Here is a 16986-nt window from a genome sequence, read left to right on the forward strand (position 1 = left end):
TTACAATTAGGATGTCTGCAGTAGAACGAGCTTGTCTAATTCCATATTGTCGGTCGAAAAGAAGTCCAGTGTCTATGAGGATTAATCTTTGTTTTCTTTTTTTTTTTTTTTTTTTTTTTGTTCTGTAAAAGCAAGCGACTGTTATTATAATGGATACATGGACAGATATCAAGGAACAAAATCGGTGACCAAGGAATCACAAGTTTGTAAAGACTATTGCCGGTCATATGGGTATCCTTACTTATGGTGCTATACTGCCAATAACTATGGCAAGTGCAGTTTGAATAATTGTGGTAAGTAAAATGATCAATATATACTTAATAAAAAACATTCTAAAAGAAAGTTCTTTTGAAATTTTGATTTTGATTTCAAATTATGTATTTTCAAATAAATTTTCATTGTAATACCTTTACTTTATATATCATTTTAAAGAGTGTTTTTCGCTCTAATTGTTTAAATTACAATCGTTTTAAAACAATTATGCCTTCTTTTCAGAACATTGAATATAAGATGGAAAAAAAGCAAATCTGCACAATTTTTCTATTTCGATTCAAGCTAGGCTGCAAAGTTGTTAAAAGGACTCGCAATGTCGGCGAAGCGTTTGCCCCAGAAACGACTACTGAACGCACAGCACAATGTTGGTTTAAGAAATTTCAAGGCGGCAACAAGAGACTTGAAGATGATGAACATAGTGATTGGACATCGGATATTGACAACGATCAATTAAGAGCTTTACTTGAAGCCAATCCATGCACAACTGTTCAAGAACTTGCTTCTAAATTAGATGTAACGTATACAATGATTTCCAACCACTTGAGAGAAATTTGAAAAGACAAAAAAACTTGATACATGCGTGCTTTACAAATTGAACGACAAGCAAAAGAAACACCGTTATGAAGTGTCATCTTCCCTTCTTTTACACAACAAGAACGACCCGTTTATCGATCGGGTTGTGACTTGTAATGAAAAGTGTTTTTTTTTACAACAACTGACGACGCTCAGCTCAGTGGTTAGACACTTAGTGGTCAGACGCTCTATGACACTTCCCGAAGCCAAAGTTGCATCAAAAGAATGCCATGCTGACTGTTTGGTGGTTTGCGACCAATCTCATCCATTACAGTTTTTTGAATGCAGGCGAAACCATTACGGCGGGGAAGTACCGTCAACAAATGGATGGAATGCAGCAGAAACTTCAACAACAACACCCAGTATTAGTCAACAGAAAAGGCCCAATTTTCCTCCACGACAATGACCGATCACATGTTGCTAACCCAAACCTGCAAAAGTTGAACGAATTGGGCTATAAAATTCTACCTCATCTGCCATACTCTCCAGACCTCTCACCTACAGACTATCACTTTTTCAAGCATCTCAACAACTTGCTGCATGAAAAATTCTTTAAAAGCCTAAGCGATATCAAAAACGCCTTCAGCGACTTCATCACCGCCAGAATGCAAGATTTTTACGTTACTGGCATGAATACATTCGTTTTGCATTGGCAAAAGTATGTTGATTCTGATGGTGCTTATTTTGATCAAGAAAATTTTGTTTGAACCAAGATATGTTCATCTGAATTTAAAAGTTAAAAACTACAAGAACTTTCTTGTTAACCTGATACTTATTGTTTTTTATGCATCACATATCAAGTCTAAAAGCCACTCGAGAATAAATGTGAATGAGCTGAATATATTATCAGTTGAATGAAGAATAGTATGAGAGAATTGAAAATGAATAGTATGAACAGTTAGGCTGGCCAAGCGCTCCCAACCTGGAAGCCCCTAAGGGCCTGATGTTATGATGTTAACTAGCCTGTGTTAATGGGGGATCTGTGACTTTACTTGTCTGGTCAGGCATCGTTCACTGCTTGTAGTGAGTCACCTCAAGTTAGTATCGGTTGTAAACTGATGCAAATGATCAATAGTTATTGTCTATAAAACGGAGTTCTGTTTTTTTGTGGTGAGGACTTTTCATTTGCACCAAGCTGACTGGACCAGCAGAGGGATTAATGAACCCAGAGACTACACAGGAGAGCAGATGATTGGATCGAGAGGCGAAGCGCCTCACCATGGAATATGATGCGGTGAAGACGATTATGGGCCACCTTGTGACGGGACAATGTACGATCGAAAAAAGCACCTGTCATATATACTCCTTCACCAACCTCCTGAAAGGTTGTTGGATAGCGCTGAATATACCATATAGAGCTGCACTGCTTACAGTTCAGGGTACTCCTAACCATTTCCGGTAGGAGACCACTTGCTTTTCTCTTCGATGTCTCCACGGTCGAGAGGGGAACGCTATAAGTTTGGAGGAGCCACTTGCTTTTCTCTTCCGTCTCCACAGTCGAGAGGGGAACGCTATAAGTTTGGAAGAGCCATAATATTCACAGATGCATGCAATAGTGATATAGCCAACCTTTAAAATGTTCTGGCAATCCTGACTTGTTTATTTTTGCAAGCCATGTATAAAAATTGCTGCGTGTGGTTTCAGTGGCTACCGTGTCTTTCAGGGTAATGTAGAAGGACTTCCTTAAGCTTTTTACTGGATTATCATCCAAAGTCGAAATAGTCTTTCCTTCTATTGTAAATACATGTTTTCTAACACTTCCTTTTTATCACCACGAATCTTCTGGTTATTTTTACCCACTCCATTTGTCTCTCTAAACCCAGCACTATCCATTTGCATCCTTTTACAGAGTGCGTAGTGGCCATGAGATCGTCCATGTAAGCCTGGCTAGATGTTTTTTTTTTTACATGGAGATCACCACATCAAGGCCCGGAAGCCACTCAAGGATAAGGGTTATTGCATGTACAGTAATCAATGGGATAGTATCGTAGTAATCATTAGTATGGAGATTTGATAGAGAGTCTTACTTAAGGGGGCGGTTTGTCAGGAGTTTGTTTATGTTGGACTTGAAGACGTCCAAGTTGTAGTCAGGTGGGAAACAGACAAACGGAATAGAGTTCCACGGTCGTGCACTTCTAAGAAAGAAGCTCTGCTTATGGAATCTACGTTTGGATTTAGGCACAGATACAGAGTGGGGAAAATTAATGACAGTAGTTTCAGCTAGACGGGTGCTTTTCACGAAAGATTGGCGAGGGGGGACCAGAGATTGGAGGTCAGACGAGCACTTGCCATAGAAATAACGATAAAACAAAGACAGGCTTGCAACATCTCTTCTGTGGGAGAGAGGCTGCAGGGAAGAGAAAAGAGCATTTCCCACTAAGCCACAAAGTCTATTTTGTAGACTTCGTGGCTTGAAGATGGTTGGCGAACAATGAACATGCAGCTATGGCTTACTACTTTAATAAACTCTATGAGCATATTTATTGCGAGAACAAACAGTGTAGCTGAAAGAGAGTCTGCCAGTCTGATGTTACAAGGTCTGATGAAACTCTTAAGTGAAATTGATTATAATAATCCATGGTGAGTTCCCATGTTCTACTTGGTACAAAATGCCTAATTAAGGTTTCTTCAATGAGTTTATGTGGGATTGAATCGTAGGCGTTAGCCAGGTTCAACCAAACGATTACAAGGTCTCCCTTTTTTCTAGCATCCCTTATAAGTTAAGATAAGACCCAAATGTGTTCAACACAATTCTACCTTTCTGGGTCAAAGTATCTAAACTCCCTTTGCATATCTTCATTGGTTTGGTAGTTTCCATCTCTGGCATATTACTTTGTAAACAGAGTAGTGCACGTTATTCGGCCCTGGAGACAAAGCAGTTCAAGCAGCTATTACAATCTGTTTCACTTTGTGCAAGGTTGGAGTCCTGGAATTGAAAACAATTTCGGGAGGATTGGGATAAATAAGGTGATCATTCCTCATCCCTACTTGGATCATCAAAAAAGCTCTTCAAGATAGTATCCATCTTCTCTTTTGTGCAAGCCAGACTATTGCTTCTCTTGTCCTTCCAGCAGGTTTTTTCCAAAGCCAAATAGGTTGGAAATAAACAAGGTTCTCTTCATAGCCTGATCCTTTCTCCGACGACGGTATCCTTCTGCTCGATGCATTTTTATTAGTTTTTGTCTTTAAATGTTGCACAATTCAGAAATGGCCAGGCGTTCCTCTGGGCTGGAAGTTTCTGTAAAGATCTTAATTCCTTTCTTACATGTTTTATCTCTTCATCCCGCCTGTCCCGAGTGTATACTTTATTTGTGGGGTTCTCTTTTTACCAAATCTCTCTGACGCATAGCTGATAATTTATTTACTCACGATTTGGAGTTGTCAGTCTATATTGCCTGCAGATGTTGCTTCAAATATGTTATATGTCTTCATCAAATTCGTACCAATCTTTTGTGTTTACTGGAGGTCATTTTATCTTGTGGAAAGTTACTTTGCGCGACAAATTCTGAGTTGACACTAAGTGATTCTGGGTGCTATGGTTTGTTACCGAGACCTGCTCCACTTCCATCTCACTGAGTATTAGATGTGTTCTTTATCTTTGCTGTACATTTCATTTTTGCCTGGTGTATTCTTAGGCCATGAAGATTCTTGCATATTTTTCCGCAATAGTAAGTAGTATCAGAAGTCGAGTGGGCATTTGCAGAGGTTGTATCATTATTATCTCTCCTAGTGGAGATATCATCCTCTCTCTCTCTCTCTCTCTCTCTCTCTCTCTCTCTCTCTCTCTCGGGATCTCCAGGGGGTATGTTTTCCTGGATTTCTTAATGGCATATTTAAGGAGTCTCTAACTGTAAAGTAAAGAGATGTGTCTTTGGGAGAGCAAACATAAAATACATTTGTGTGAAATTTCATAAAAATGGACCCACCCGTTTAGGAGTCCATAGGGAACGAACACACGCACGCACGCACACACATAAAGTTCCTATTATATAATAATAAAGTCTTAACTCTTATACAAAAAGAGAATCGTGCCAGAAGTGATATTTTGAAAGTGAAATTTAATTATTAGAGTCGTTATCATAATGCCCGTTTAAAGAAAAGAAAAAAAAAATGTTTCATCCAGTGACAGTGGGTTCAGGTGAAACATGAACAAATTCCGCGGAATCTTTCACGTTTTTTTCTAATGGCCTGGACTATCAAGAGTACTTTTATCGTGACGCCATCACTAGATGGGTTGCCTACCACGGCTTAAGAGAGGCCCATCTACCCTCAAGAGAAGGATAAACTGTGCCAGTTTCTCAATCTGGTATTTTTACCTCACAGTAAATACAGCACCTCGCATTCCCGAATGGTTACCCATCTGGTACTGGCCAGGCTCAACGTTACTTAACTTCGGTGATCTGGCGAGAACCAGTGTGTCAACGTGATTATGCTGTATATATTAATTAATGCATATTTACTCTAGATCCAGCTGACATTTTGTATGGACCTTTGTTATGATAAAATGCAACTAAGTATTATGGTGTAGGGGACTAAAAATTAGAGGACACTGGGGAGGAGTAATCTGCCCCTGCTCTAAGGCTGGTTGGTTTTTTCCTTTGGTCACGGGCAGACGTGTTGCCTTTTCCCTCTCAAGAAGAGGAGAACCTTCGTTCCACCACGAGGTGAGCTCTGAGAACTTTTTCCACCAGTCGGTGAGTCTTATCGAACTGTCGCTATTGTATTGTGTTTTATTGTTGTTTAAATGTTTGTCAGTGTATAATAAATGTGTAAACGTAATTGGACAATTGTGTTTATTCATGTATTTTTTGTTTAGTTAAAACTAACAATGGTATTCGTTTGATGCACAGTTAAGGATTAGTAGGGATTAAGAAGACTTGATAGTATTCGATGTAAACAACACAAATTTAACTATATTCAACCATCAAGTTAGTATAAACACCCATTCTTAAGTCAACAGTCTAAAACTTTTGCTCGTTTTTAATGGCCTAAAAGGTCTAATTGAATTTATAGTGTCTTTGTTTATCCTGCATGTTTATTTTTGTGCTTTTTTTCTGTTTATTAATTAATTTATTATATAGATTGTCCTCCTGGTCTTTATGATAAAAGTTGCACAGAACAATGCCATTGCAAAAATGCTTCGGAAGTTTGCGGACTTCATACAGGTCACTGCATTAGCAGCTGCAGCCCAGGTTGGACTGGACTATACTGCAACAAAGGTGAGTATTGCAGAGAATGCTTCTTAGTCAAGAATTCTGAAATGAATTTTCAAATTATATTTTAGATAGGCAGAATTAATTATATGGTGATGCATAGTGTTTTAAGTATCACTAAAAGGGACCGTGTATCAGCATTGCCCCGTGGAAAGATGGCACAAAGCCATAACAGATTCGTTGGAAGAACCCACTCCATCTAAAACAAACTAAACTATAATTATCTAGCACATTATAGTAGACTGAGCAAAGCGGTAATTAAAGAATATTTAAGAAAACATATTTTCATCAATCCTGAAACCATTGCTTCTGGTGTTTTTGCAATGAAGAAAAAATCCTTATAGACTGAGGTAATTTCGTTTTCTTTTTGTTTTATTTTATTAAGTGTTCAATAAGTTAAGCAATAAAGCTCTGTTAATAAAAAGAAATGTATGAAAGCCCGAAAATTAATCCTAAAACCATTGGTTCCCACGTTAAGGAAAAACCTTTATAGACTGAGGTATTCTTGTTATGTTTTACGAAGTGGTCATTAAGTTAAGAAACGGGACCCCGATAATAAAAAGAAATTTTAGAAAGCACACTAAATAAACCAAAAAAACACGGTTCTTGTGTGTGTGTGTGTGTGTGTGTGTGTGTGTGTGTGTGTGTGTGTGTGTGTGTGTGTGTGTGTGTTTTCAAGGAAGTAGAGATCCTTGTAGACTGAGTTATTGTTGTTTAGTTTTTACGAAGTGGGTGTTAAGAAATCGAAATGAAGCCCTGGAAAAAAAAAAAAAGAAATCTTTGAAATTAAGCAAGCTTAAAACAACGGTTCTGGTGGTGGTAAAGGAGAAAGTCTTCTAGACTGAGCTTTATTTATTTTGTTTTTATGAAGTGATAGTTAAGTTCCGGTAATTAAAAGAAATCTTAGAAAGCATGTTAAGCAAACCTAAAACCACGGTTCTGATGGTTTTCGATGAAGCCGAAATCCTTCTAGACAGAGGTTTATGTGTTTTGTTTTTATGAAGCAGTCGTTAAATGAGGCCCTGGCAATAAAAGAAAATCTTCGAAAGTGCGTTAAGCAAGCCTAAAACGATGGTTATAGCGTTTTTCAATGAAAGAGTAATCCGTCTAGATTGAGGTATTTGATGCGTTGTTTTGTTTTTTGTTTTTTTGTTGTTTGTTTGTTTGTTTGTTTGTTTTTTTGTTTTGTTTTTGTTTTGTTTTGTTTTTTTTGTTTTTTGTTTTGTTTTTTTATAGGAGTGATCGTTAAGAAATGAAAACCCGGTATGAAAACAACAGGCAAAGATGATTAATGTTTTATTCGGGAATAACAACAGATGAAAGCACTGCAAAAAGAAAAACGTGAAACTACTGAACCGGAATTGGAAACAGCAATTTATTAAAAATGCTGAAATTATTGAAAGCTACAAACGAAACTTGTTGCGGACCAGGATATAATAATCCTAACTCGCTACAAAAGAAAATAATGAAATGAATGGAAGGAAGGGGAAAAAAACTCAATTGCTGAATAAAATAAACATGTCGTTTATTTTCTGTTGAAAATAAATGGTTTAGGTGGAATACGTGTTCAGTTCAGTCGTTGACGACTACGCGCGTGGAAAAAGAGGAATAAAGTAGGGGAAAAAGAAATGGCAGTCCAGCATGTAGAAAAAGAAAGAGAGAGAGGGTAGACCTCAGTAAAGCGGTGTGTGCATGGTAGCAGTCGGCCACGTAGAAGTGTATTCAGACCACAAGCTGTGGACGCGAACTTGTCTGGTTGACGAACCAAGGCAAAAGGGAAGAAAGAGGAAGTTGAACGTTGTTGTTGACTTTTATACCGGGGTCAGTGTTCTGACTGCGCATGTCTCGATTTAACTTAAAAGGAAGTGACGTCGCCAATGTGTGCATGTTTGCGCGCGCGAGCGTGCATGTGTATGTACGTGGATGTGTATATACGTGCGTATGTGTGCGTATGTGCGTGCGTACATGTGGGTGTGTGTATGTGAGGAAAAAAACTTGAAAATGTTTGAACAAACTAAATAAACGGAAATATTTTTTGCAGCATTCGTTGCATGTTCTGTTCATTTGTTGATTTCTTGTTGATTGTTGATAATGTACGCTTATAAAAATTAAATCTTAAAAATGAGTGTTGCAAATATGTGCAAAGAATCAAATGTAGTATTTTAGCGTTTTGTTATTAATTTAGAAAGAAGGGAAACCATGTTTTATTTTGTTATTTATCTCGTTTCATTAAGTTCCGGTTTGTCAACGTTCATAACTTTAATCATCAATGCGCCTTCCCCGTTACCACTGCAATAAATAAAAATGGAAAAAAGTACCCCCCTCTGTCTGTCTGTCTGTCTGTCTGTCTGTCTCTCTCTCTCTCTCTCTCTCTCTCTCTCTCTCTTGTCGGAATTTATCTTGCTTCCAGATAAATTCGACGCTAAAGTAACTAGGCTGAAAAAAAAGCATGAAACAAAAGTGGGGAGGGGGTAAAGAATGAAATAGAAATGTCTTGATTTGAAATGAAGAAGAAACCTTATTTACAATAAGTTGCAAATTTCCCTTTGCGGGCATTAAACTTAAACGCCAACGTAACATATGAAAAAAGTAACATGTAATGAAAAAATAACAACACTACTGGTTCTTATAAAGAAGTTGTGTGTATCCATTAACGAATACAACAAGAATATACAAAATAGTAGTATCTCCTAATCACACTCGCATATGAAATTAATTTTAGGAGCGTACTCACAATTGAAAGCCTTCAGGCACGTGCCTTTTTTTTTCTTTTTTTTTTGTTTAAAGTTCTTTTAGAATTTTTCTTCCTTACATGAAAACCGTAGACACACATGTATTACAGGAGCAAGACCTCGTCGCTTGTCCGGATAGGAAATTCCATAATACCTTGTCACGTAAAAGGTATTTTCTTTAAATTCCACTCCTTGTAAAATAAATACGTGCAGAACCGTAGTCACGTAAGTAGTTTCCAGAAGCCTGTCTCGTCACAACCGGGTATTAATTTCTTGCCGGGTTTACTTCTTTGAAGGAGGGCTCGTCAAAATTCCATTTTCAGCGCCGGGCAATGAAAACGTTCACTCTCCACGACAGCAGAATTTCAAAAGAGAACGAAATACGCGCTGATCTCGTGACGTCATTACAGAGCTAGCATTTCTCTTTTCTCCAAATTAAAGAGAGTTTCGTACAAACCGAAAATATACGAAACTAAAAATCATAATGGATACAAAATACAAAAAATCATATATAAGACCCAGATAAACAATAATAAATGTAAACAGGGGGGATGCACCATTATTGGTACAAAAAAAAATCCAACACTCTCTCTAAGAATGTCAACAAAATGTAATTATAGATGGAGAGTGCATGAAAGAAGGAATTAAACGCTATATACCTTTTGTTGAAGATTGTATTAGATTAAGTATTAGAAATCAAGGCATCGCATAAAAAGAAGAAAACGTCTGAATCTGTGTTGTTTGGATTTATGACGCCATCTTGTTTAATACGTGGAAGTTGTTGTTAACCGCTCTTAGAATACCTTATTCTGATATGCCTTTATTCTGATCAACGTATTTGAACAGCCGATGAAATTGCCGAAAAGTTGTGCGGGGAGTGAACTTTATTTTAAGCTTTAAAGACGAATGAAAATAATGTTGAATATATTAGAATGAAAACGAAGCACGAAGGGCGCTGTGACTAATCTAGATAAGTTCCCGGTTACGCTTGAAAGGAGAAAATATTTAGCGTGTAAAAATTGTGCTACCAGCCGTAACTATACTTAGTTTAGAATGTGACTCTTCAATGAATTAATATAAAATTTATGATAACAGATGAAAGCAACTGCAAATATGAGTAAAACCTACACAAGATAGTGGCTAGTAGTGTGACTATATCGAATTTATATGTTGTGGTTATGTTTGCCAAGCTATAATGCTTTTTTTCCGAAGGGGAATAATTTTTCTTATTTGATATAATGATTGTAAAAGAAAAATGAAGGAATAAAAAAAAGAAGGGGGAATAAATGGAGGGAATGATAATCTTATTGATTAAAACAATGTGGCATCACTAAAACTTTGTTACATAGTATACGTTTATTCAATAACATCGAGCAGTGTCGTTCCTCAGGTGAAATTGTATTAAACGCCACAACCTGTTTGTCACTAGATTTTTATCAAGTTGTAATTTTTTCCAGCATTGTTTGCAACACTGAACTTGAGAACAAGTTGCTCACCACCAAAACTTCGTTATGTGGTATAATTTTCCTCAACAGCAACGTTTCCAATACTGAACTTGGAAACAATGTGCTCGCCACTGAAACTTAGTTATGTCCAATACGTTTCCTCAACAGCACTGTTTTAGATACAGAACTCGAAAATAATTTGCTTACCGCCGGAACTTGGTCATGTGGTATACTTTTCTTTATACCTCCATTTGCATGACGACGACCACGACGACGACGACGACGACGACGACGACGACGACGACGACGACGACGACGACGGGGTAACTAGGTTAAACGTAAGAAACTGTAGAGATAACTAGCATAAACAAAAGGACAAGTGAATGTAAATAAAACAAAACTAAAAATAAACAAAACATATATTTTATATCTCAGATTATTTTTTTTAGATGATGTTTAACGTTTGGATTATTTGGACTATCATTCTCATCTTTCTTATCAATCATAGAACGTTTTGGCTAATGTAAGCCCCATCCTTAGCTTTTCGAACTTTGAACCTTTTATGTCACTCTCAGTAATTTATACAGAATTTCAAACTCAGCCTTTTATTTAATCGACAAAAGTAGAGTGTTCTTATTCCGTCAGCCATGTAGAAGTGTTAATTAATTAATATATTATTCTTAGTAATATCTCTTGTAGTAAAGATGGAATCTTCAATCTTCAGAAAACTGTTACTTCATTGTTAATTGACATCTTTGCCTGTTGCGCCACCTGTTTATCCGGATTAAATAAAAATTTTGTTTCGATTCTTGAATTTTAGTTGTAAAAAGAATAATAATACTTCAAGTCAGCTGCTGTTGCTGAGCATTATTCATTCATTTAGAATGAATCCGATGATTATTGTTGAGATCTGTTTCCCCGATATCTTTCTAGTCAAAATTCTTTCTAAGAAAAACAATGGGTACTTGCACGAGAGTCCATGTGTAGTTTATCAACATTCCTAAGCGAAAGTGTTTCTGTAGAAATATCTGGATTCGAACTTGGTACACCCAGATTGTTAGACTGCATGGATAAGTCACCATCATCCCCCACCCCACTGTCTATGTTTTGCATGATGTAGCTATGCGAACATATTAATACACATAGCAACATAATCAAATATATTTTGGCGTAGTAGATGAAGTACTTGGTAAAATTCAGTTGTAAGTTGTTCAGTTGTTTAAACGTTGTCTTAAGGAGAATAGTTTCCCATCTCCCTGGAAAATTTCATCAGTATGCTCTGTATTTAAGAATTCAGGTGATCGCTCATCCCCCTCTCAGTACAGGCCAATAAGTCTCCTGTGCGTCATGAGTAAGTTGCTGGAATCTGTGTTAAATACAAGAAGTAATCAACCATCTCAACAAAAATAACCTTCTTAGTGACACTCAATATGGTTTCCGTTCTGCTAGATCTGTAGTAGATGTGCTGACAGTTATATCTCATAGGATTAGCAAATCTCTCGACGGAGGCAACCTTTCTAGGGCAATTGCTCTTGACATATCTAAGGCCTTTGATAGGGTATGGCATAAAGGTTTACTTCATAAGATCTCTAGCTATGGTATAGCTGGAAATGTCTTCTCAATTATTAAATCATTTCTTTCTGATAGGTTTATAAGAGTAGTAGTTGAGGGGCAAAAATCAGAAGCTCACAGTATTAATGCCGGTGTCCCTCAGGGGTCCATCCTGGGCCCAACTCTCTTCCTGATCTACATTAATGATCTTCCAAATCACATCCTTACATCATTTGTAGACATTTATGCTGACGACACTACCATTTATGGTAGCACATCTAAGACAGTAAACGACCAAGTTCTCTCCGATTCTCTCTCCTCTGATCTTGAGCACGTAGTACAATGAGGAAAGGAGTGCCTGGTTACTTTTAATGCATCTAAAACCAAGCTGCTCTCTTTACATCATCAACATTCTGATCCACATCTGGCATCAATTGAAATGAATGGCTCTCGTCTTCAGGAGGCCTAAAGTTTTGACAAGCTTCTGGGCTTGAGCATTACTCCTGATCTTAAATGGAACACGTACATCAAATCTGTTGCTAAGGCCGTTGGAAAAATGGTGGGATCTTTCTATCGATCCGGTAGATATCTCACTGCTGATGCAATTCTCTATCTATATAAGAGCCAGGTACGTCCAAGGATGGAATACTGTTGCCACATCTGAGCAGGAGCTGCTAGAAAAGATTTGTCCTGCCTTGATAGAGTTCAAAATAGACTTTGTAGCCTTGTAGGAGATGTCCTTTTCTCTTCCTTGCAACCTCTATCTCACAGAAGAGATGTTGCGAGTTTGTCTCTGATGTATCGTTATTTTCATGGAAGGTGTTCAACTGAGCTTCAGTCTATGGTTCCCCCCCGCCAAACTTTCACAAGAAACACTCGTCTAGCTGTAAACACTATCAATAATTCCCCCCACTCTTTATCTGTGCCTAAACCTAAACGTAGATTCCATGAACAAAGCTTCTTTCTTAGAACTGCACGCCTGTGAAATTGTCTTCCATTTTCCTGCTTTCTGGCTGACTACAATATGGTTGTGTTCAAGTCTAACATAAATAAGTTCTTGATGAGCCATTCCATATAAGTTATCAAATTTACCGAATTTTCATTACTATATTGTCCAATTTCTACTGTAAGCACTCTACCAACTGAGCAAATGCGCAGCACACAAGAAAGTCTTATTAACTATCATAGATCAAGCAAACCGCAAGGAAATCCGACAGTGGAATACACCTACCTTCATCTCGAACAAGGGATGTGATCATCGCAATCAGCCTTAACCCAAATCGATGTCTCACTAGTAGGAATTTATACTCGCTAGGGATGTCATCACAACAAGCCTATCCTAATGAGCAATAAGTATTTTCAGAATGTGTCAGAGAATATATAATTATTTCCACTGCCAGGCAACAATCGTTTGCTCAGTTGGTAGAGGACTTGCCTCGCATGCAAGAGGCTTGGGTTTCGAATCCTGAGTTCGGATGTGTCTAACTGATGAGCCCAAATGAGGGCAAAACTCGAGTCTTGGACTTCCAGTTTGTTGGCTTTTGTGGCTCTTGCTGGCTGCAATGTTGTCTTCAGCCAATACTCATCTCTTAGAGATAAGTATTGGCTGAAGAGAGCTTGATATGGATATCTAAAATGGTCCTAATTATCGGGCTTGAAACCGACGGTACCAATGACTTATCTCATCTAACGACTTTCTGTACACAAAATACAACATATATATATATATATATATATATATATATATATATATATATATATATATATATATATATACTGTGTAAGCAAAATCAAGACTTCAAAACAAGGTGTTGATGGTAACAAAAAGTGTATTTCATTTTACGTTACAATTGTTTCCATGTCCAGTTCGACAATTTCAAGCATTATATCGTTTGAAAATGTTCAAAATCCAGCCTTTCTACAGACTTTATGAATAAACACACTTTTGGCATGAATAAACACACTTTTGGCAATGGAGCATTTTTTGAAGACAAAGAAGAAAGGGGTAAAATCCCTAATGGGAAAAGCATGTGAGAAACATTTACCTTTGCTGTGGTTACGGAAAAGCCCATTTAAATATTAGTATATTGCCTGATTTTCATATCCTTATTTAAGAACAGAGTCATGGAAAGTTTCTACAGAGAACCCTAAGCCACTTAAAAAAAAAAAACATTTTTATATATCCCATTCGTTGGGTTCTTAAATTAGATCTTGCTATTTCTTTATTTCCCAATAATTAATTTTTATACAAAGATTTTTTTAAAATATTTTTTCTATGTTTATATTATGGCTGTAACAACGTTGCAAAAACGTTACGGTTAGTTTTAGTTTCGTATTAGTGGCAAGTAATGTTTATAGATTATCGTTATATTAGTACCCGGATTTAAGACCATTTTAGGTTTAAAGTTCAATTGAATATGAGAATAAATAAAATGGGTCTATTAAATATATATAAATCCTTGTACAACAAATGAGAGCTAGAAAAAAAAACAAAGATCAATAAGACACACAGTATATTAATGCTCAATTATGAAATTTGATAATTTTGTAGCTTACTCCTTAAGTCAACCATTTTTGGCTTAAAACTCATTGGTATATGAAAATTTACTGAATTTCACGAACTCAGTATATTGCATATATATATATATATATATATATATATATATATATATATGCTAGCAGGGAGACACAACGTTGCCCAGAACTGAATAAGGATCAACAAATGGTCCTGGTCCATAATTGCAATACTTTTATTTTCATTGAAATTGGTGAAATCGCCCATTTTTCGATCAAATCGATTGCTTGCTTACTCTAGTCGGTGGCCCACCGTGGTGCACCAGGAGTAAGATTCTTATACCTTCCCGTAATGACTTAATATACAATACATTGCAATTTATTGCACTGTAGAGTGCCTACTGTTGATTTTATAAAATTATTTTTATATAAAGGCTTGAATCGAAGTTTAAAATGCAAAAGTTAAGTATCACGGTTCAGTTGTGCTCTAAATAGAAACATTCATTTGGAATGCATCCTTGTGTTATAAAAGTACCAACTGTTGATTTTGTATGCCGGGCCCTTCGACTTGTGCGGTGATAAAACTTCTCAAATGTACATGTGATGTTAGCCTGTGTAAGATCTGAACTAAATAATTCTCACTTATATTGTTCTATTTTTCAGAATGTGAAATTGGTACGTTTGGTGCCAATTGTGAAAAGAAATGCCACTGTGAACAAGCCACACAATGCCGTCGTACAGACGGACATTGTGTTTTGGGTGGATGTTCGGCAGGCTACATCGGTGAGAGTTGCCAGAAAGGTCAGAAATGTTATTTTCTATTTACATAAGCATGTGCGAATTTGTTGTTTTTAGATAAGATGAGTGGTTGGTAAAATATCTGTAATCTCAAAGCAGGATGCTAAATCAATCCAGTAAGCTCTTATATGTGAAGAGATTTAGTCAAATATCTAAAACTTTAAATATTACTTTTCTAAAATGAAAATTGATGAGTCTGAAGAAGGAACGTCGATATCGTACAAAAAAAAAACAATATCGCAGAGCTGCTTCCTACTGACTATAACATAGTCGTTTTCAAGTCCCATGTAAACAAGTTTTTGTTGAGCCGGCTTAAACAATTAAATCCTACTCAAGTTTCACCATTACCAATCATCATGATGTTGTCTCACCAGTCACCTAACACTCATTAACTTTTATTCTCGAATGGACTTTGGGCCTTGATAAATGGTGACTCTCTTGTAAAAACAAAAAGGACAAAGTCTATCCATGCAAAATTAATTTATGCTTATTGAAAACTTGTTAAGGCAATCAGAAATAAAGAGTTGGTAATGAATGAGGTTTTGCAATAATGATGGAAAGATTCTAATATTTTCCCCGATTCTGATACAATTACCGATTCTATTCTAAACATCCGAATTCCAATGCAATTACCAATTCTGATTCCGATTCTTTTAAATTTATTAATATGGAGTTGTTGGGGGGGGGTTAGGGGATGGGGTCGAATTATTGCAAAATCCATGAAATATAAGCATATATATTCCGAAACTTACAAATACATTTGTGGGATGATCTATAGATGTTAATTTCTCTGGTAGTTTAAAATCAATAAATATTTATTTCATCAATAATACGAGTCAAGTAAAATTAAGTTCTACGCAAAAACAAACACATAAAATCAATAAAAGAAATCGTTTTTCGCATCGAAAAATAGGCACAATTCTTTTTGATTCCGATACCCCCTAAAATTCCAATTTTTCTGATTTCCAATTCCAAATTCGATTCCGGTTAATCATCCCAACCCTAGTTTAGAATATTCAAGCGACAAGAAAGAATTGTTTTTCATGTGAGATGAATTTTAATATCATCCTTCTTTTGCAACATATGCCTGACGAATTCTCACAAGAATGAAACGCAGAATATTCTGTGTAGCATTTTGTATAAATAAAGCAGGCATTGTAGATGTGTGTGTGTGTATATTAACGTGTCTTTGTATTTTTATTTTTATTACACTTTCACTCCAAACAAGGCACGATGTAGGGGGCTACTATCAGAGGCATAAGTTGCAGGGATATTATGTAAGAAGTTGAGCAGCAAGATGGCTGTTCACATTACACTTGAACGTCTGCATGTCAGTACAGTTGGAGAAGCAGGAGCCTGAAAGAGAATTCCAGAGTCTAGAAGTTCTGGAGAAAAAACTATTAGAGTAGAAGGTTTTCTTACATATGGGATCTCTACTGTGTAGGGGTGAGACTTTGCTGCTTATCGGGTTTGATGGGGGGGGTATTTATGTCAAGGAGGGGAGGGCAAGAGCTTGTAGTTCATCAGAGCATCCACCATTAAAATGCTTGTAGAACAGACAGAGCGATGCAACATTCCGTCAGTGGGACAGGTTGAAGCTTGGATGACAGTTCAGGACCTATTAAGTTGATGACTCTCTTTTGAACCCTGTCCAAGAGTAAAAGTTTAGTAGCAGATGCACCACCCCAAATGTGACAACAATACTCCATATATGGGCGAATGGTGGATTTGTAGAGGTACAGGATACTTTAAGGTGTAAGTAACTTTCTAGCATGGTGGAGAGCCCGCCTTCTTTGCCTTGAAAATGCTCTCAATGCATCTACTTCAACTCATGTTCCTTGTGAACGTTAAGCCGAGGAGTTTAAAAGAAGTACTTTCAGGTAATGT

The 16986-nt window shown here is 36.8% G+C and overlaps 1 protein-coding gene across 2 annotated transcripts in view; it reads left to right on the forward strand.

Annotated features, from left to right (window-relative positions):
• Positions 1-16986, forward strand: part of LOC145286185 (receptor-type tyrosine-protein phosphatase epsilon-like) — a 181800-nt gene that overhangs the window by 29644 nt on the left and 135170 nt on the right. The window contains exons 3-5 of one of the 2 annotated variants that reach the window (XM_080134974.1): positions 132-293; positions 5928-6065; positions 14965-15102. In XM_080134974.1, coding sequence (XP_079991100.1) covers positions 132-293; positions 5928-6065; positions 14965-15102 — 438 coding nt within the window. The remainder of the gene's footprint in view (positions 1-131; positions 294-5927; positions 6066-14964; positions 15103-16986) is intronic. The other variant, XM_080134975.1, reaches the window with a different exon arrangement.

Source organism: Euprymna scolopes, chromosome 10 (genome assembly GCF_053919585.1).
Source record: "Euprymna scolopes isolate OS-2025 chromosome 10, ASM5391958v1, whole genome shotgun sequence".
NCBI classification, from domain to species: Eukaryota; Metazoa; Mollusca; class Cephalopoda; order Sepiida; family Sepiolidae; genus Euprymna; species Euprymna scolopes.